Consider the following 21,550-nt stretch of genomic DNA (forward strand, 5'->3'; position numbering starts at 1 on the left):
GCGAGACAACGTGTATCCAAAAGATTTTATTTTTATTGTCATTGATAACAATGCGTAAATGCCAACATTTTGACTCCAAAAAGCTGTAATCTTATGGTGTGCTCTATTTTTATGCACCAAACACAATTTAATTTAATAACATAAAAACAAGTGCTAGTTTGAACCCGGAAGTAGCAAACTTTTACCGAAACAAAAATCTATCGCGAGTGGCATTATTACGCACAAAGATTCTGTCTTGCTTCAAGATAATTCAAGTCACGAGTCAAGATTTGTTGTTTTGTTTTTCAAATTTAAACAAGAAAACAAACGATAGATTCGGCCTTTTAAGGGGAGAAAATCAGTTGTAAAACATTCGTGTTGGTAAGTAAATGTAAACATTGTTTACAACGAGTCTAGACCAGGCTTTTCAGGATAAAGACGTCAGAAAACACGTCAGAGATAAAAACAATATTGAGATAGTTCACAGGTTCTTTAACCGCCTGGGTCGTCGGGGCGGGCGCCACTCAAACAGTAGACATTATAAATATGACTTATTTCCGGGAAGATGTTCAATGACGTAATTTAACTTGTTAGATAACATATTGAACGCTCTCGTAGGGCAGGAAGCAACTTGCCGAAAGAAAGAAAGAAAGAAAGGGCAAGAAAAACGACATGGAGGTGGACGCTGAGCAGGACTGCAGGTATGACGTCATAGAGACCATTTTATTTACTTTTAGCAAAAATGAATGATGTGTATTGGTATGTAACAACAAGCAGTTTACATTTATAGGACCTTTTGGAACTTCAACACAATCTTCTATTGCCCCGAGAGTCTGTTAAAGGGACTGTGTGTCATATTGAGTGCCTCCTAGTGGTACAAAAGAAATTTGCTTCAGTTAGAAAACACATTGATTTGAATATCAGGCAAAAATACATGAACTATCAAACCAATGTTCATTTTGATAAGAAAAAAAAAATCATGGGGCCAGTCATTTGTAATCCTTTTACATAGTGGAATCCATCCCTAGAGGTCGCTGCCATTTTTGTCTGCCACAGAGCACAGCGTAGTAGCATTAGAAAACAGTGCCATCTAGTGGTCAAATATTCTACACTGGCGCTTTGATGCAGTGGTCCGCAACCACCCGGGTGGCAAAACGGTATCAGGCTGCACAGAAAGACAAACAAGTTGCCCTATATTTTGCTTAGACCATATTTATTGATGTATATTACACAGTTTACGGTAACAGTATATTACTGCATCGGAGCAATCATTGATAAGTCAAAAAATAACACTCGCAAAACTTTGAGCGCGCTGAAATGTAACCACTAGGGATTAGGCTGACATGGTAAAAAGACTTTTGATTTCATCATCACACTCATTTTCATGGGTTGTACGGGTGCCTGGAATCCTTGAAAAAGCTTGGAATTTAATGCGTTTTCAAAATTTTTGCCATGTTTTTTAAAAAGTCTGTTTAAATGTGAGGATGAGACTGCACTCCGGTCTTCTTGCTTTGCCATTGCATTTCGTCCTCCCTCGTCGTGATCGACGGCAGGGGGCATTAGTTTGTACGGCATTATCCTAAGAAGTGTTATGGCCCCCTACGAATCAATTCTGGACATTTATTATTAGCTGTGCAAAATATGAATGCAACGTTTCGCAGCGGTCAATCGGAATGGGTAGAACTTCCTGCAACTGTAAATGTCATTTTTAACAAACACCAATAGGAGGAGAAATTTGCCTAAAAGTGTTTCCATTTGGCCATGGGAGGTTTTTACTCACAGTACCACATTGTTGAATATGTGGAGCCATGATTGAAATCACGTAGGTTTATGATTCCATCCATCTCTTCCTTGTCGCCTATTCTGACGAGGGTTTCGGGGAGGCTAAATATTATTAATGTCATGATTATTATTGGCCTGGCCGAGCAGAATATTGTCAGAAATCAGAAAATTGGGTCTCACTGTTAACACGCCTTCGTGTTGCGTTCAAGGACGCTGGGAGCCAAGGTGGCAGTGGTGGGGGCGGGCGTGGTGGGCTTCTCCACGGCCGTGTGCTTGGCCGAGACCCTCCCCGGCTGCTCGGTGACGCTCCTGGCCGACACTTTTAGTCCGAGGACCACCAGCGACGGGGCCGCCGGAATCCTCATTCCAGAACGTTTTCCAGGTTGGTGTTAAAAAAAAAAAAAAAAAAAAAACAGAACTCACATTGGAACAAAATCTGATCGTTTGCATAAAACTGTAAGAAGAAAATCAAATTCAGTAAATCTCCAGGATAAGGATACGGCATGAAATCATTCTGAGGTAATGGTTGTAAAAGGAAAATGTCGTATAGCAAGGGTATAGAAGCCAATTCTAACCAGCCCCCCCCCCCCAAAGAACATTAAAATAACTAGTTTTTACTTAGTATTGCATATGTGTAGTATATGTGTAAATATAATAAATATACATGTAAAAAAGAAAAAAAAAATATTCACCTGGTACAGTGGAGTAGCCGGTGGATGCAAAAGGGGAGGAGACAGTGGATTTAAATGAAAACTGATTTTAAAACTTTTAAAACCCTCATTGGAATACAAACTGATCATTCGCATAAAACTGCAAGAAAATTAAGTTCAGAAAACCCCCAGGATACAGCATGCAATTGTTCTGAAGCGAGTGTTGTAAAGGGAAATTGACATACGGCGGGGGATACAAACTTTTGCTAATTCGCGCCCTACCCCCAAGACCTACCAAAAACAATAAAATAACAAAAAAGCAAATGCTTAGTACTGCATATGTGTTATATATGTGTGACTATCATAAATAAATATACATGTGAAGAAAAAACAAATGGATTTACCTGGTACGGCGGAGTAGCGGAGGGATGCAGAAGGGGGAGGAAACGGTAGATTCAAACAAAAACCGATTTTAAACTGTTGAAACTCACATCGGAACAAAAACCGCAAGAAGAAAATCGAATAGAGCGAACCTCCTCGTCCACTTTTCTGCACGTCTTTGGCGGGCTCCATCGGGAATGATAGCTCTTCGTTGCGGTACCATACAATAGACTCTATCAGCACATACTGTACTGTATTTTTGACTTTGTAACGAGAGGCAATATTTTCCCGCTCCGGTACTTTGTAACCTGAAACCATTGTAAGTAGAGGTCCTTTTGCATCCGTCAGATATTCCTCTGGACCGGCAACGACGCTGGTTCCGAGACACTTTCCGGCACCTTCTGGAGATCGCGCAATCTCAGGAAGCGCCCGGTGCCGGAGTGCTGCTCACTTCCGGGTAACTTTTTCACTTTTAAGGCAGGGGTCTTCGACGTCGGTTTCCGTTCCTTTTTCAGTCCGGCTCGAGGTGTTTTTGGTCGCTATTTATTTTTTTCTACTTTTTGGTACTTTTATAATTATTCCACACATCTCAATACATTCTTGCAATTTTTACATTTCAGGTTTTTGGGGTCATTTTCTAGTCACTTTCTGGGTGTTTTTGGGGGGTGGTTTTATGGTCACAAACAAACAGAACTTGAGCTGGAACATGAAAGTGAAAATGGAGTCAAACTGCTTTCCAACAAACATTTTTCGCCGAAAAGCCGTGTCAGGTCATGTTTACCAAGTATTGTGTATTTTTTTGTCAACTTGGTCTTAAATTTAATTTCTAAACGATTTTTTTTAAAAATGTCTCGAATTTGACATGCCTTAAGCTGTAGGAACCCCGTGAAAGAAGCAACGTCGTCGCTGTTATTCTAAAAATAGGTTTCATTTTTTGTGGTCACTTTTTGATTTCAAGGAAAAAAAAAAACGACTCGAAATTGCAGTGACAAAAAAAATGAAAATGCCTATATTCTATTTTTCCCTCAAGTCGATTTTGGTGCTCGGGACGATAGTTTGAGGCCTTCGTAGGAAAGTTAAAGGGACAGTGTACGATCGGACCGCAAACTGTTGCTCCGCTGTGTCGCGCAAACCTAAACGAGTGCTAAAAAGCACAAGGAAGAATAAAAACGATGGAAACTAAAAATGACCCTAACTCACAATTTGAATTTTGCAGAGAATCCTCAAATACAGGAACAAAAAGAGGAGAAAAGGGAAAAAGATATTTAAATAAATAATATATATATATATATATATATATATATATATATATATATATATATATTTTTTTTTTTATCTCAGCACACATATTAGCATAGCTATGGTGACAATACACATATTTACCAATCAACAAAAAGGGATAAAAAGGGTGCAAATGAAATTTTTCTTTGGTTGCAATATCTTAAAGTTCTTTTGATTAACATTGACATATCTAAATATATTTTGTCACCAGAATCACCTTTGATATCATTGTGTTGCTAAAACGAAATAAGAAGTATATATATATATAAATAAGAAGTACAATAAATAGAAAAATTGAAGTATTCACACCTAATATAGAAGTATTCAGTAGGACTGCTCGCTTTTGGAAATAATTGCAATTTCGATGCTATCTTTGTTTTTTTTTTCTTTGCCTTAAAAAGGGGGCATTTTCTGTGCTAGTTTGGTTTTAGTGAGTACTTATTCCCAGAATTACTAGAAAAATGATGCTATGGAAATACTACAAAATTACCACAAAAACACAACAAAAATAAAACTACTAAAAACATATTGTGGAAATACTACAAAAATACTACTGCAAAATAAAACTACAGTAATACTACTGTCAGGACCAGAACAGAGACAGGACCCACTTGCGTAGCGTTTCTCACAACGTTTTGTTGAAAGAAAGAATGGGTTGCACCCACGATCCGGTGATCCCCGGAAGCAGGAAACAGGTCGCTCTGAACGCGGAAGCGGGACTTCCGTGGCGAGCGATGGCGGTGTCGGGAACGGAAAAATGGGTCGGTCGCCGGGAAAGGAGGGTAAAAACGTGGTCGGGGTCAGAAGCGAATCGTAAGCCAGGAAAGGAGAGAAGACGTGGTCGAGGACAAAAAAGGGGTCGAAGCCAGGAAACAGGCTGGGGCAAAAAACATGTTGGGAGTCGAAAAAAAGCTTGCCTAATGTAAACTGAGGTTCCCAGACGGACTGACAACAGGTGACAGAAAGGAGTGGGTTTAAATAGGGACAGGGAGCCAATCAGAGTCCGAAGCATGACGACGACTGCAAAAATACGACAAGAATAACACTACAAAAGAAAATATCAAACGCAGTGCTTAAAACGCATTATTTTGTAATAATAGTGACAGTTTCGTTCCCAATCCGATGAGCATCGTTGTACTCAAAACAGTCATGGATATTCTCCAGCTTTTTTTCCCCGTTTCAAACCTTAAAGGCATCTTCTTCTCTCGCCCCCCGACCCAGGTATGAAATTTTCCGGGCGGCCCCCGCCCACCAGAGGCCCTACTGGAGCGACGTGGTCCTGGGTTTTCGGCCCCTGAACCCAGACGAAATGCGCCGGTTCCCCCGCCACGTTTCCGGATACTTCTTTACCACCGTGAAATGCGAGTGCGCCCTCTACCTGCCCTGGTTGCACCTCAGGTTGGCCCCGCCCACCGCAAAAGTACTCGACGCGGAGGACCAAAACCAAGAAAAATACAAGCATAAAATAAATACAAGGCAATACAAGAAGCATTAACAGATTAAAACACTTGCAGAAATACTACAGAACTACAACAAAAATCATCCAGCAGAAATACAAAAATACTATAGATATACTAGAAAACGGGACTATGGAAATACTAGAAAATTACAATAGCAGAAATACTACAAATGTAAAATACTGCTACGGAAATAGAACTAAAGTAATTCTAAAATAATACTAAAGGTATACATCAAAACATTTGCTATGGAAACACTTCAAAAACGACTGCAGAACTACAACAAAAATCATCCTGCAGAAATACCACAAAAATACTATATTCTCGAAAATGATACTTTGGAAATACTATCAAAGTACTACAGCAGAAAGACTGCAAATGTAAAATACTGCTACAAAAATAGAACGACAGTCATTCTAAAAAAAATACTTCAAAAACACTGAAGATATACAACAAAACATTTGCTATCGAAATACTACAAAAATACTAGATATACTCGAAAATGATACTATGGAAATACTAAAGTACTACTGCAGAAATACTGCAAATGTGAAATACTGCTACGGAAATAGAACTACAGTAATTAAAAAAAAATACTCAAGATATACAACAAAACATTTGCTATGGAAATACTACAAAAAAGTGAAAAATATACTATTATAGAAATACGACAAAAATACTATAGATATACTAGCAAACGAGACTGTGGAAATACTACAAAATGACATTAGCTGAAATCCCGCAAATGTAAAATACTGCTACGGAAATAGAACGACAGTCTAAAGATATACAACAAAACATTTGCCATACTATTAGGGAAATGCAAAACTGCTGGAATAAGAACACCAGAAAACTTTTCCAGGTTGACAAAAGCCGGCGGAAAAGTGGAGCAGAAGCAAATCTCCGACCTGAAGGAACTCGGCGGCGATTTCGACGCGGTGGTCAACTGTTCGGGCCTGGGGGCGCGCCAGCTGGCGGGCGACGGAGGGGTGTACCCGGTGCGAGGGCAGCTGCTGCGCGTGGACGCCCCCTGGCTGCGGCACTTTGTCCGCGAAGGGGACGGCGGGGACGCCCCGGCCTACGTCTACCCGGGCGCCGACGCCGTGGGTCTGGGGGGCACCCGGCAGGCGGGGGACCGGCGCCTGGGGGCCTCCCCCGAGGAGGCGGCGGCCATCTTGGAGCGCTGCGCCCAATTGGAGCCCTCCTTGCGCCGGGCCAGGGTGCTGGGGCACTGGGTGGGGCTGAGGCCGGCTCGCAGGAACCCCAGGGTGGAGCGGGAGGCCGGGGGAAGGGTGGTGCACAATTATGGTCACGGGGGGTCGGGGGTGTCCCTGGCCTGGGGGACGGCGCTGGAAACCGTCGGGCTGGTCCGGGACTGCCTGAGAGAAAGGGGTCCGCGAGCAAAATTGTGATCCGGTCCGGCCGCCTTCTTCGCAAATGCCGTGTTCTGGTTTTAGATCAAATCAACGTGCGTCCCCGGGACGCCACTTTTTTGACACTAAATTGTCATTATTCTCAGATTACTTTTTTTATTAACAAAGATTTAGCGCACCCCAAACTTTTCGTCAGGCAGAGCCGCCATTGTTGTTTCGGTCTCGCAGTTCGAGTTTTCGTCCGCACGCCGATCTCGACAAACGAGATCTCGTTGCTTCGAGACGACGTCATTGTTGCGGCGGTTGACAGGTATGAGTATGCCTCCGAAAAAACAGTTGGTATTAGGTGAAAATCAACACAAAATTGGTCATTTCTTCAGTGTCGGTAACACGTCGAAACATAACGCAGAAAGTGGTAACGACGGCAATAATTCCGGCACGAAAAAACGGCTGAGAAATTCTTCAGAAGACCGCGAAGGCAAGGAAAACACATGTGTTGAAGCCAACGATTCGACGAAAGAAAATAAACAAAAAAATACTCCTAGCAAGAAAAAGACTTTTCTGCCAAAATGGCCTCCATTATATTCCTGGTGACGCTATGAGGAGGATGATAATGGATTGGACCTTGAGAAGGCATTACAACTATGGCGGGAGAGCAAACCACAAAGAATATATGAACTGAAAAATTTGAAGTGATAACTGCTTTCTATTACCAATGAACTGTGATGATTAAAACTGAATGAATATAAATAAATTTATATTATACATTTGTCGCCGATTTACAAATTCAACCTGGATAAGACTCAATTTTGGGGAGCCATAGATCTCTGTCGGGACCCATCGATTTTTGAGCATCCGCGTCCCCGGGACCCATCACGTTTCACAGGTCAAATGAACACTGCAAATGTATCCATTTTTTCTCATTATTTTCTAAAATTTGACTTGTGAGAATCTCCTATCATCTTCTTGCTTCTCCCTTTAGCATCACTGCAAGTCTCATCGGTAAACAGGGCTTTTTCGGTTCTCTTCAATTTTGGACAGCTCCTCTGGGCTTGTTTGAAAAATACATTACAATAAAAATTGTTTTCAAATGATACTTCATTTAAAGTGACGGTGTGTCATAACTCGCCACTAGAGGTCATTGTAGCTTAAGCATGCACATTGGAAGAAAATATCAAAACAGAGAAAGTGCAGCTTTAAGAAAATACGTGTTTATAGATTTGAAATAAAACGTTTGAATCGTTATCACATTACTGCAAAAAGAAAAAACCAATGACACAAAAGCATTTTTTAGACATTTATTTTACATTGCATTGTAATGTATATATATATTTTTATATATATATATTTATATTTATATTATAGTTTGTGGCAGCAGATTTTAGACATCCACGGGAAATTCATTTTTCATAAAACTGTACAAAAATGAGAATACTGCAACTCCACAGATATTCATCCGGACAGACCAAAGATCGGATGGATGATAAATGGAAGGCGGGCGTGGGAGATGGGACCACTCCCCCCAGCACAGTGCCGTCAAGCCGAGCAAAAGCCTTAATGCAAATGTAAACATCTTTCGGTGTCTAAATACAAATGTGGTTTGGCGTAAACACTTCACATCATGCATGGCGAACGATTTCCGTTCGGAGAGGCGCCGACCAAAAAAATCAAAAAGTCTTCTTTTGAAATCCTTCTATGAGCCGACGAAGCCTCCTCGATGGACGGAGACGGGTTTTGGTCCTCTCGCGACGAGAAAGTAGAAAAAGAGTGCAAAATGCACCGCGTGGCTGCTGTTGCTTGGCACCGCCTGCCTCGAAAAATAAAACCCCAAAAGGAAACCCGCACAGCAAATTTCAAAACAAACGCCGCTTTTTTGTTTGTCCTTCAATATTTGTATTCAAGAAAAAAAATGGGGGGTGGCAGCAAGCAAACTGGATCATTTCGTTTGGCCGGACAAAAATCCTAAATGTTTTTATCTTGTGCAGAATTCTTCCAGTGTCCCCGTTAGACAGGATCATAGGTGTCAAAGATATATTTTACTGTATTGCCAAAAGAGGTTATAGATGCAAAGATCCATTGGACTGACTGCCATAGTTGTCAAAGAACCTCCTTTCTGAACGATCAAAATAACTTTAGTTGTCAAAGATGAATTTGACTTGACTGCCAAAAGCGCTCATAGACGTCAAATATCCATCTTCCTGGACTTCCAGAAACTGCTCGAGACGTCAAAGATCCGTTTTACTCGAGCGCCATCATTCTCAAAGATCTACCTTACTTAACTGCGAAAACGGCTCTAGATGTCAAGGATCCATTTTTACTGGACTGCCAAAACAGCCGTCGACGTCAAAGATGGATGTTTACCGGACTGCCAAAAGTGGTTTTAAGCATCAAACATCCCTCCTACTGGAGTGTCAAGGACCCACCCTAACAGGATACCTCCAAACTCCACCCTATTGGACTTCCAAAAGTAGTTCTAAACGTCAAAGATCCAGCTTCCCGGACTGCCGGTAACGGCCGTGGATGTCAAAGATCGAGTCTATTGGACTGCCAGTGACAATTCCACGTATTTTTCTTTTTAAGGGGTGCTACTCGAAGCCGCCTCGTCACATTTCTCCGACACGAGTCTCAAACTTACGACACCGTAATAGTCGAGATGAGAAATGAATCTCTTGGACGTCGCTAAAGTGCTCGGAGAGCTTTTCTTGTGACGGGAAATCGAGAAGAGCTTGAGGCCAGATGAAGAAAAGCAAGCTTGTGAAGGGAGTCTCCCCGCAAATAAGAGAAGATTGCCCTGGAGAAAACCGTCCCCCCAAAATCTCACAGACGCAGCTTAAGGTGGCCCATCGCGTCCAAGCCCCGCCTATTCCAGTGTACTCTTTCAGGATAGGGAGCAGCAAATCTCAACAACTCTCTCAATATCCTTCAGCCAAAAATGAAGTTCTTTTTTTGGCACGCATCTTAAGGTGCTTGAAAAAAATAATGGTAAAAGTCTACTTTCACGATCCTTGCAGACCGCGCATTGACTTCTTCGCCGATACGACATAATGCCCGGTTAACAACAACGGAAATTTTCATCAAATCCCCAATAAATGTGTCCTGATAAATCCTTTTTGGAGAAATCCTTTCTACGGATAGACCCTTTCGTAGCCACGTCGCAGTCGAAGCCGGCGGCAAAGGAAAACTGGTTCAAAGACGGTGGAAAAGTTTGGCGACCGTGTGCCAGAATCGGAGCAAAAACCGAATTGATCGCAAATTGAACGTTTGCGGGATCCCAGAAAGTTATGTTTGGACCGAGGCGATCATCAAAAATGCGCAAGTCGAAAGGGCACGCTTCATATCGGGTCAAATAAATGAAACGCTTATGATTGTTCCTAGTCTATATGACTTATTATACCTAGCTTCAGCTAACCTTTAGCGCAGGGGTGTCAAACTCATCTGAAGTCGGGGGCCACACCATAGAACAAACATTCCGTCGGGGGCAGGACCAGTAGATTCAAGAGAAAGAAAACGAGATGTAAAGAAATGAGAGAAAGAGGGAGGGAAAAGAAGAGAGGGCGGGACAAAGAAAGAGAGAGGGAGAGAGCGTGAGAAACAAAAGATCAAAAGTCATGACAGAGGGGGAAAGAAATCCAAAAAGAAATAGAGAGACAGAAGGAGAGAAAAGAGAAAAGAAAGCGCGAAGGGTAGGCCAAGAGAGAAAGAGAAAAGAGAGAAAAGGAAAAAAGGAAGTTAGAGCAAAAGAAGTTAAAACGACACAGAGAGAAAAAGAGACAAAGAGCAACAAAGGAAGAGAAAAAGAGAGACACATAGTGGGAGTAAATGGGTGGAAAAGAGAGAGAGAGAAATAAATACAAGTTTGTTGGAGGCACCTGGCTTTGGCAAAATCAAGTGGACATATTTCAACCTGCAGCTTGTTTTTCTCTCGCGGGCCGCATTCAATCCCTTAGCGGGCCTGATCCGGCCCGCGGGCCGCCTGTGCGTGTAACCTAAATGCCATCAAAAGATGCTTCCAAAACAAAAACCAATACTTACACGAATAATGAAATGTATCGAATAAATGACTCGATTGTTTGCAATGCCTGTTTTTTCTCGGACCCGGGCGCGTTTACAATGGGACTCCTGCGGTTTAGGCTACACCGAAACAGTTAACTGAAGAAATTACCAAAATATAGTAAGTAATATGATATCAAAAATGTAATTTCTCTTATCCAGTATGAAGCGCGCACCGCAAACCCGAGTATTCCCGACGAGTGCCTCGGTCCAATCTTTTCGCTTCCTCGCACTTCACCGCAACGCGTTGTTTTTCTTCGACGAGGAGGGTCCGCCGGGATCCCGTAAAACTTCCATTTGCGATCGCTCGCATTTTTGCTGCGATTCGAGCACACGCACACAAATATACGACAAGATGACCACGAGCAGCTACGACAGAGTTCTTTTCCACCGTCTTCTAACCGGCGCAACCGATACGTCACAGCAAAAGATATGAAGGGGTCTATTGTGGTAAATCAACAACCACCGGGAACATAAAAAATACAAAGAAAACATCCCGATCACGTGTAAATCTTCACAAAAAAAAAAAAGAATCCAAACCGCGTGGATGAAAATGGAAAGCCGAGCGAATTTTTTTTCCGTCAAACCAGTCGACTACCAGCCCTTTTTTTTTGGTAGCTCCGAGAAGTGCTTGAAAATGGCCGTTTCCTTACACAAAGACAGACAAAGACGGACCGACCTCGATGATTCAAAGACGAGGGGGAAAAGGCGAGGGGACGCTCAGACTTCTACTCCTCCCGGCGGCCATCTCGGGCCCGGTGCCGATTTGCGCGTAGAAAAAGCCCCGCCCGCACCTGGACAATCGGAGGAGACGGGGAGGATCTGGACTCGGGTCAGAGTTGGTACCACTTCTTGTCTTTGTACTTTTGCATCATCTGGTGAGAAGAAAAAAAATGAGAAAATACAGATAAAAAAACAGGCCTCTAAGACGACAAATCGCGTCAATAATTTCAGTTTGCGAGGATCCGATTGAAAAATCAATTTGATGAAGTCCAACATCGAGAGCCTTCATGTGGTACACACGACAGCGATTTGAGCTCACCTGCATCGGCTCCCTGTCAGCTTAAGATGCGATTTGAAGGTTATCTTGCTATTTTACCAAATCATGCATGGACTTGCTCCCTCACATCTCTCAATCCCCCCCTATGTTACGGTCCGGAGCCTTCGCTCTGAAAATGCGGGTCTACTAGTGATCCCAAGAGCCGAGAAGAAATCCGCAGGTCTGAACCCTGCACGACATTATTTTACAACAAAATATAATGAAATCATGTAAAATAAGAAAATACCATTTAAAAATAAGCAAAATTGGAGCATAAAATAGCAAATCATTGACCACATTTATAAGACATTTTTAGTTTAAAAGTGAGAATTTTGTCCTTTTAGTAAAAAACAGAAATATATTTTGATAACTGCCATTTAAGATAGGATCCGGAGTCTCCGCTCTGAAAATGCCGGTCAACCGGGGATCCCAAGAGCCAAGAAGAAATCCGACAGTGTTTTCCATTGGGGGCCTTGGTGCTGTGGAACGCTCTTCCCCCTGAGATCGGATCTGCAACCTCAGCGGAAATGTTTCGATCCAAGCTTAAAACACACTTCTATTCTACAGCATATGAATAACCTATATCTGTGTATTATTTGCCCTCATGTAGGTTTAGATCAGGGGATGGTGTTATAGTAGTCTGTAGTTTGCAATAGTCTGTGCAGCCCTTTGAGACTCTTTGTGATTAAGGGCCAAATAAATAAACATGACTTGAATTTATCTTCATATTTTTTTCTGTATTTCTGCAGCACTTTCTGTTCCCTTCAAAATGGTTAACTTTGTAGCGTTCAACTCTTTCATGCCAAATTGGTTTGTAATGACGCCACGTTTAACAAAAAATGATGACGCTACTTTTACAAAAACTGACTCAAGGTGCCCTATGCTGGACTAAAGTGGTACTACAACTTCACAACTAGATCTATTGCACTTATTTGCATCGATCGATCGTGCTAACTGAATCATAAATCGATGATATCATCGGTCGCCGACGCTTTTAATAAGTCGATTTTATCGATTCGTTGTTGCGGCCCTAATGAAGATCACAGGAATAAGAGTGGGCGAGCGAAGGTACGTACGTCGTGAGCGTGCTTGGAAAAGGAGTCGGCGCTGGCCATCATGGCGGCGGTGCGCTCCTCCAGCTCGCCCAGTTTCTGCCCACGCTCGTCCAGCGCGATCCGGGCACGGGCCAGCTCGCCCACCACGCCCGAGGCCGCGCCCTTCATGCCCTCCATGTTGCCCGGGCCGGGGATGTGCTGGGCCAGGCTGCGAGAGGCCTTCCCGGACGCCGTCTCGCCGACTGCGGGGGAAAGGACGATCGGCGACGCGAGCCGGGCTAACGGTTTTCTGCGTTGAGAAGGTACTACTCACATAGATCTTCCCGGTCTAGGGACTGGGCACCCCCGCCAAAGAGGCCTTTGAAGAAACCCCTGTTGGGCGCCTCCGGAGTCTCCACCGGCGTGAAAAGCTCGCTCAGCATCTCCTACGGGGAAAACAAAGGTCATGTTCACTCTTGGCGTAGAAAGCTCTGCAACAGCTCGGGCTATTCAAGACTTTTTCTTTGGTTTAGGCATGATGCATAGTAGAAATAAGATCTGGCCTGAAAAATCCAGCCTTACCCAGCCCAGTGGGTATTAAAGCCCGAACCGGCCCGAGCCCGACAAATTCACTTGATTTGAGGGACCGAGCCAGAAACAAACACGATTTTTCATTTGTGAGGGCCGCGCTTCTATCTCAAATACGTTTTTTAAAAAATTATTTTTAGCGCACAACACGCTTTTTTCTGAATTTTTCCTGCTCTTTTTTTCTCTTTTTCTCTACTTTTGCTTCTTTTATTTCCCAGCTCTTCACTCCTTTTTCATTTTGGTATTTTTTATTTTTGGTTTTATCGTACCCCCCCTTCCTTTAAGTCCTTTTGTGCATAACTTTAAATAATATCTGGTCGTGTAGGGATTAGCAAAAACAACCTGAAAAAGCCGTTTGGGACTTGAAAGAGCCAGTTCTCTTTAGTGAGCCGAGCCGAAGACGCCGGTTCTCGAAAAACTGACTTTACGCCACTTCGTTCTACTTGACTTCCAAATACCGCATTTAGAACACAGCGTCGGGGGAACCCGGGGATTTTTACTTTCATGCACCGTAACTCTGACTTAATTGTCTTTTTAATGAGCAATTTGGAGCCCTGATTTTTGTGAGCCGGCTGGATTTTCTTGCGCGCGGAAAAGCTCCGGGCATACACGCAGCTTCGAGGGAACATGGCTTATTATGAACAAGTGATTCGCCGGAAGCCGAGGTGCGGAGATTTGTCTGACCTGCAGGTTGTCGCAAGTCTCCTGGCTGTAGGTGATGCGCTGCACCTCGGTGGGGGAGGTCAGGTAGAGGGCCTGGCCCAGGTTGGAGAAGCAGAAGGTCCTGGCGATCCGCATGTCCGTCAGGGGAAGGTAGTTGACGTCCAGGAGGGGCCGCAGACTGGGCAAGCTAGGGGACAAACCGGTTTCAATGTGACACGGGTTTCATTTTCTCAAGCTAAAGTAGAACTTTTGAGTCATATTGCCACATATTTTGCAAGAATCGACAACAGGCGAGACCCAATCGTGAGGTGGCACCAAATTATTTCAAAGTTTTATAGTCGATTTACAATCAAAAAAACTGAAAAGTAAGTTCTCTCAGTTCAGAACTCCAGAAGTTCCCTGATGACTTTTGAATGACTAACAATGACAGAGTGCGCCTGTGTGTCATTCATTTGGAGTTTAAACAGAAACGATGAAGACCAAAGAACACACGAGGCAGGTCTAGCATCAAGTTCCGAGCAGAAACGGGATAGATATTGCAACATTGACACATCTTCCAGGGCACTGTGCCAGCAATAATATCAGAATAGAGCGAGCATCTAACCACTGTAAATCTATCAAGGTCTTTCCGTCTCTTTTTGGACCCAAATAAGGAGAAGCCTCATCGGAGAAACAACAGAGAGGCCCATGATTCCATTGGATGACCTGCAGGCATACGCGGGTAATGATGATGATGGTCTGCATTTCTATAGCGCTTTTCAAGTCAATGAAGAGCTCCCATTTCCACACTCACTAACTACCTGCTTATCGGGCGCATTAGGGATTCAGTGTCTTGCCCGAGGACACTTCAACACAGAGGAGCCGGGAAACGAACCTGCGACCTCTCGATCCCAAGACGAGCGCTCAACCTCTCGAGCTAATGCCGCCCTAATAAACATAAGGCTCTGGGTCAGGACCTTTAGAGTAAATTGGACTTTCTGCAACTTGAGTGTTTTTTGTACAGTCCTCTCCTGTCTCGTTGCAAGTTCAAAACCGACTTAATGTCTTTTCTCATTTTGAGTATCGACTAAACATTTATCTTATCGCAGGTTTTAGTCACATATTTGCCATATTTAGTGAGTGTCCGCTTTATTGAATGAGTGAAGTTTCATATTAGCTTATATTATTACAGGACATCTTAATAGTACTGAAATCATTTACAAGACCCTCGGTCAAAGAATCGAATCCGTTCCGTGACTGTGTCGATGTTTGCCGAACCAAGGTAAAGCGTCCCTTGAAACGTGTGAAAATGTTTTCATTTGCTCATCGCTGTAACAAAAAAAAAAGAACTCAATCAAAACCCATGAGCAGAAAATCCTGAAAATTGGCTCGCTCCCTCATACGGTTCAGATTCGATTTCCCCTACGTTCCGTTCCGGAATTTTTGCTCTGAAAATGCGGGTCTACTCGTGACCCCGAGAGAACCGCAGGTTCGAAAGCGTTCGGGTGAGGTCAGGCAATCCGTGCACGAGACAACGCTAAGTCCTACTCTGCATAAATCGGACCTTTATGAAAAAGTGGCAAAAAGAAAGCCCTTGATGAAAGAAGAACATTAAAAGGGTTGTTTTTTTTGAGGGATTGAGTTTATTTAACTCTTCTTCCAGTAATGAATCTGGTAATAACATAGTGAATGATTTTATATTTTATTTATGTAACTATAAGGGATTTTACAAATGACAGTTATTGAATGCAATGAAGATTTTTCACAGAGGAGGCCGAAGTTCAATGACAGGTCGTGCCGATCCGAGCGTGGCGTGTTTTGGCTGGGGAATTTGGATAGCGGGGCGCTGACGAGGGAATTAGGCCTCGTTTTGATAAACGCTTGGCATGGTTTTGAGCCGATAGGAGTTTCCTTTAGACATGGCGGCGCCTCTCGGCGAGGAGGTGGTGAAGCTGGCACCTGACCCGCCCACGGGGGAGGAGCCAATGCCCCAGCGTGTGAAAAAGACGGAAGATGGAATAAGGAGAGACAGAAGAGAGATGGGAGATCGTGAGAGGGGGACTCGACGAAGACTAATCCGACAATAATTCGGCTAAATTCGATGGAATTCACTTAGTTAAATACTTTAAGGAAATAAATCTGCCTGTCTCTTGTCAATATTTTTCCCTAAATTAAGAAAAGAGCATGCATTGTTAGGAGAATGAAGTTTGTGTTTGGTTAACGGAGTCAGATAACTCATTCGAACAATTTGGTCAACGCTACATTTGTAATATCGTTTTTTTCCTGGAACAATAGTAACCTTTAGGGTCTGATTCCCCTACGCGCGCACAGGTATGTCCAATCGCCACACACCTGCACCCTTAATGGGTGCAGGTGTGTGGCGATCTTCATGTGCAGATCCAAATGTCTTTTTTAATAAAGGACATTTGGATCTGCACATGAAGGTTAGGTCATTGTTGGGTCATTTCTGGGTTCTACTGCTATTAGCATTTCTTGTCATTTTCACGTCCACCACCACGCCATGTTTTTTTCTGGTTTTCTTTGTTACTGCTCCATGTACTTTCCAGTTCCAGGTTTAGAATTTCCTTGCTTTGTGTTGGTTTTTGCCACTTGGTACCTTTTTTTGGCAAGAAATAACATCCCAGAACCCCTGCCGCCGATTCCTGCCTTCTCCACATGGGTCCGCCATTACCGGCAAAACATAGTCATAAGAGGCCAAGTTGTCATTTTAGAAATGATTCTGGTAGCTTTTTGCTCTAATGAATCACAGCTCGAGATTAGGAGGGTAAAACGGGTTGAAAATGTTTTTCTTTCTCCGGGCGGGGGGCTACCTGAGCATCACGATGTGTCCGTGGGCGCAGAAACAAGCCAGGCAGTGGGCCTCGGCCGCCCGCACCACGTCGGCCCTCAGCACGAAGGAGGACTCGGTGACGGCGTGCTTGTGGAGCCGGGTCTGGGAGGGCAGGGCCAGAACCTTGGCCTGCTTCTCCGAGCACAGGACGGCAAACTGCCAGTCCTGGCCCTCCTGCCGGGAGGGGGGCGTGGCGGGCCGGCGCCACCGGCTCTTCTCCCTCTCCTTCTCCTCCTCCGAGGCGTTGGGATCGTACCAGGGCCGGGAGGGGGCCGGCAGCAGGGCCCCGCTCCCGTCCAGGAGAGCCATGCTCAGGATTCCTCCCTTCAGCCTGGACAGCGTGCCTGTCCGCACCCGAAGGCCATCGTTAGAAGAGGGAACAAGGGTGAGAGAAATAGACAGCAGAATAGAGAGAGAACAAGGGAGACAGAGTAAGAGAGAGTAAAAGAGAAAAATATAACACGAGAGAGAGAAAGGTAGAAAAAAAGGAGGGACAGAGAGAAGAAAATGAAGGAAATTTAAAAGAGAAAAAGGAAAAAGTCAAACATACAGAGAGAGAGATGGAAGAATGAGAGAAGAGAAAAATAGACAAAAGGGAAGAGAGGGTTAGAGAGAAAGATGAAAATAAAAAAAGAGCAAGAGAAAGATACAGTGAAAGGAGGAAAAAGAGGGAGAGAGAAAAATACAGGGAGTGAGAATGAGGAATACCACAAACAGTAAACATCAAGTGGACATATTTAAAACTGCAGCTTATTTCTCTCTTGCACCTCTCTAAGGGTTGTCTTGTGGGCCGGATTAAAACCCTTGGAGGGACTGATCCGGTCCTCGGTTGCCTGTTTGACACCTGTGGCCTAGGTAGATCTAGGGGGATACTTGTATGGAGCTAACTCTAGTTCCTAACCCTAAACTGTAACCATAGCGATAAACTCATTTTGGAACCTTACATTTAGTTTAGAACCCCAATATAGTTCCCAACCATAATCCTACACCTAACTCTAGCTGTATCACCTATTTCTGACCCTAAATTCAGTTCTGTACCCTAACCAGGAGCGTTAACCTAGCCCCAATCCTTCTTTGGAACCATAAAATAAGTTAAAACCCCTATTTGAACACCTAACATGAGAAACATCAACCATTTAAAGCATTTTCAAGCACTTTTCAAACCTTGAAAACACAAGATTCAAGCATTTAAGGATTTCAAGCACCCGTACAAACCAAAATTTATGGAATGACAAATCTAAACTTCACATTATATATATTAAAATACGACACTCTGGCTAAATCACGGGTGTCAAACAGGTGGCCCGCAGGCCGGATTAGGCCCGCTAAGGGATTGAATCCGGCCCGCGAGACATTGCTCAGAGAAGCGCAAGAGAAAAACGAGCTGCAGGTTAAATTATGTCCACTTGATGTTCTCAAAGCCAGGTGCCTCTCACAGAGACGCTGTACTTGTGTTTCTTTTTCTCTTGCTCCTTCCCCTTTTCTCTCACTATCTCTCTCTCTTCACTGTCTCTCTTTTTCCCTTTGTCTTTCTACCTTCTTTTACTCTCTCTTGCCTTCCCCTTCTCTCTTTCTATTCCTCTTAGAATTTCTTTCTCTCTCTTCCCCCCCTCTCACTATTTCTATTTCTATGTCTTTCTCTTTGGATTTATTTCTCTCTTTTCCACTCTCTCACTATTTCTATCCCTTTCCCCCTCTCTCACCGTTTTTATCTATTTTTATTTCTCTTTGGATTTCTATTATTGTCTCTCTCTTTTTCCCCTTTTTCTTTCTACTCTACTAGTCCGGCCCCCGAGAGAAGGTTTGTTCTATGGCGCGGCCCCCCGGGTTAAAACGAGTTCGACACCCCTGGGCTAAGCCAATCGGGATCTTCCTACGAATCGGGAAAGACGGGGATTACCGCAGGGGGCGATGTCGAGCGTCCTGGCGAGCCCGTGTTCCTCGGCGGGCGCGGGTCCCAGGTCGGCCACGGCCACGGAGCCCTGGGTGGTGCCCAGCAGCAGGCAGGGTCCGGGCGCCCCCTCCGCCCACTTCCGGGCCAAGTTCTCGCAGAAGCACAGGGCGCAGACGGCTTGGCGGGCCTCTCGTTCCACGCTGGTCACGCTGGAGCTGCGGGAGCGGCTCAACGACATCTCCTTGCCGTCTGCTCGCCAAAAAACAAGACTGCCGTCGGTTACAAAGGACTTTTCGCTTTTCTTAAAACGGGGGTCTCCGACCCCCAGAGTGGCACCGGGATTTTGGAAGCTATCTCGCTCATATTCCATCTTTTCATCCTAGTTATCAAGCTCAATTTAGCTCTCCTTTCTATCTAGCTAGCTAACTTTCGATCTCTTAGCTAGCTATCAGGCTCCCTTTCACTTGACCTCATTTATCTTTCCAGCTGACCAGCAAGCTATCTTTTAAGCAATATAGAAAGCCATTTAGCTAAGTTGCCATTTTAAAAAGGCATGACTGGATGCCCTTTGCGCTAATTACTCACAAAAAGTAACTCTCAGCTGGAAAAAGGTTGGAGACCCCGGTCTTAAGATGTTTTAACTGCACAAACATTTCAAAGACCCGCACAGAAAAACTTGAAACCTCAAGAAATGAACCCAAAACACCCAAGAGGGGACAAAACTGAGCCTTCTCCATTTTTCCCAAACACAAGCAAAGAAAAACAAGCGAAACACAAATTACAACTCATTGTTCTTTGAACGCCTCATACGCATAGAATAGGATAAAAAAAATTGGGGTTAAAATGAAAGATGCACCTATAAAAAACCCAACTCATCATAAAAAACAATAATAATTACAAAAAGTAGTCTCGATAGTTGACAATTAAAACAATAGAAATCTATGAAATAAAAAAACCAACACAATTCATAGAATATTGATCAAATCATTTCCCTTGAATATATAATTCAAATGGAAAGATAATATGAAGTGCTTTCAAAAAATTAGAGTAGGGTGAAAAAGAACATTCTAAAATATCAAATGAATAAGTTAAAACAAAAAACATTGTATTTCAAAGACTAATTCTATTTAAAAAAAAAACACTCCTGAGGGAAAATGTTGAACTTGAATAAATGAAGAAATTGAATGAATAAATAAATACAAATAATGAAATGACTGGATAGTTTGACGAGAAAAATGAATATTTTGAAAATGCCTCATATGATGACCGAGTCATTTTTTCGTTCAAGATCACTTAAATTGCAGCTTTTGAAAACGAGTGAAAAAAGAACTTAAAAATGGTAAAATAGGAACTGAATTGCTTAATGTACATTGTGTAATAGTTGAGCACAAGATGGCGCTGTGTTGTCTAAAGTGCCAAATGAGCATAACGACAGACCGCTGACACAGTCTTGTTTCACAGACAGACGGATCATTTCTTCCTCATGCCATGAGGCTCCTTTACTCCACCCGGGGGAGTAAAAGCCCACATAAATCCCCACCTCCACATTTGCATATGACCCTATTTTTATGACAGTGTGTATTTCCGTAGCACTATTGAAATACTCTATATCAACATATTGGGTATGTTTGTATTGTAATTCTTTATTATTTTATTTTTCAACACAAGGATACTGCTGGAAGTGTGAATAAACTATCTAACGTAGCAGGAAGCTGCCAGACAAGCATGGCAGCGACGACTATGTATGACTTCTGTGTAAAAGCAATACGCATTTCTCCTCCTATTAAATTTGACAAAAATGATCATATAAATAAAAGGGAACTGAATTGTTAAAAGGTACATTGCGGAGTATTTGAGTATCAGACGGCACTGTATCGTTTAATGCAAATGAAAACCAGTGCCGATTGAGCACAGCCAAGCAGCAAGATACCAGACGGATACAGCAGCGACGACTAGGTATGGATTCCGCTATGTTCAAGAAATACACATTTCTTCACCTATGAATAGTTATAGAAGTTAACATTGTTAATAGTTTAAGTATTTTTGCCCATTATTTAAATCAATGTTTTTCTACCACTAGGGGGCACTGAATATTACACACTGTCCCTTTAATGAAAACAAAATACATTTTGAAAATGATTCCAATGTAAAAATGCCCAATATGCAAGGTATGGTAATTCATTTTTTTCCTTTTTATTTCTTTTTTTAAAATTTGGAATACTGTGATTATTAAAATTGCACATTTTTAAGACAAAAGAGTAAAAAGAAAGTTCAGTAAACAAATAAATAAATAAAGGGAAAAAAAACCCAGAATAAATCTACAAGAAAAGACGAAAATAGAAGTATTGTCATCTCAAAACCATATTGTACTTCAAGTGTGATCCCAACTGTCACTTTTTTAGCTTTTAAAAGGAGTTAAGCATCCGGCTTTTCCGCCTTTGCCTGAAAAATACGTCATCCAAAGGATCCGGAGGACCAGCCGGCTGACGCGGAAGGAAACCAAAATGAAAGCGCAGCAGCCACATGGCTGAGATGCCGTAGCAGAGCCG

The 21,550-nt window shown here is 43.0% G+C and overlaps 2 protein-coding genes across 4 annotated transcripts in view; one reads left to right on the forward strand and one right to left on the reverse strand.

The window, feature by feature from the left end:
* The first annotated feature begins 49 nt into the window (after nucleotides 1-49).
* On the forward strand, nucleotides 50-7,999 carry ddo (D-aspartate oxidase). 3 transcript variants are annotated; one of them, XM_088355031.1, is made up of 6 exons: nucleotides 50-96; nucleotides 598-680; nucleotides 1,971-2,143; nucleotides 3,141-3,249; nucleotides 5,295-5,471; nucleotides 6,393-7,999. In XM_088355031.1, the coding sequence occupies exons 1-6, from the start codon at nucleotides 94-96 to the stop codon at nucleotides 6,940-6,942; spliced, it is 1,095 nt and encodes a 364-aa protein (XP_088211157.1). In that variant the 5' UTR covers nucleotides 50-93; the 3' UTR covers nucleotides 6,943-7,999. The 3 variants fall into 3 exon arrangements, with proteins under 3 accessions (XP_088211157.1, XP_088211159.1, XP_088211158.1); XM_088355033.1 differs by lacking the exon at nucleotides 50-96 and adding an exon at nucleotides 141-360; XM_088355032.1 differs by lacking the exon at nucleotides 50-96 and having other exon boundaries at nucleotides 402-680.
* Nucleotides 8,000-10,022: 2,023 nt separating this feature from the next.
* The window catches only part of stxbp5b (syntaxin binding protein 5b (tomosyn)), a 42,770-nt gene continuing 31,242 nt past the window's right edge, over nucleotides 10,023-21,550 (reverse strand). The window contains exons 24-29 of the mRNA XM_088354720.1: nucleotides 19,008-19,250; nucleotides 17,088-17,451; nucleotides 14,299-14,464; nucleotides 13,361-13,472; nucleotides 13,069-13,289; nucleotides 10,023-11,828 (exon numbers count right to left, since the gene is read on the reverse strand). Coding sequence (XP_088210846.1) covers nucleotides 11,787-11,828; nucleotides 13,069-13,289; nucleotides 13,361-13,472; nucleotides 14,299-14,464; nucleotides 17,088-17,451; nucleotides 19,008-19,250 — 1,148 coding nt within the window. The 3' untranslated portion in view covers nucleotides 10,023-11,786. The remainder of the gene's footprint in view (nucleotides 11,829-13,068; nucleotides 13,290-13,360; nucleotides 13,473-14,298; nucleotides 14,465-17,087; nucleotides 17,452-19,007; nucleotides 19,251-21,550) is intronic.

The sequence above is a fragment of the Urocampus carinirostris genome, chromosome 15 (assembly GCF_059441175.1).
Source record: "Urocampus carinirostris isolate Australia breed hairy pipefish chromosome 15, RoL_Ucar_1.0, whole genome shotgun sequence".
NCBI lineage: Eukaryota > Metazoa > Chordata > Actinopteri > Syngnathiformes > Syngnathidae > Urocampus > Urocampus carinirostris.

What these genes read in the sequence shown, in the direction of transcription:
- ddo (XM_088355031.1), top strand. An exon ending in CATTCCAGAACGTTTTCCAG is followed by an intron (nt 2,144 to 3,140) that starts GTTGGTGTTAAA and finishes TGCATCCGTCAG; the next exon opens with ATATTCCTCTGGACCGGCAA. An exon ending in CTGCCCTGGTTGCACCTCAG is followed by an intron (nt 5,472 to 6,392) that starts GTTGGCCCCGCC and finishes AAACTTTTCCAG; the next exon opens with GTTGACAAAAGCCGGCGGAA.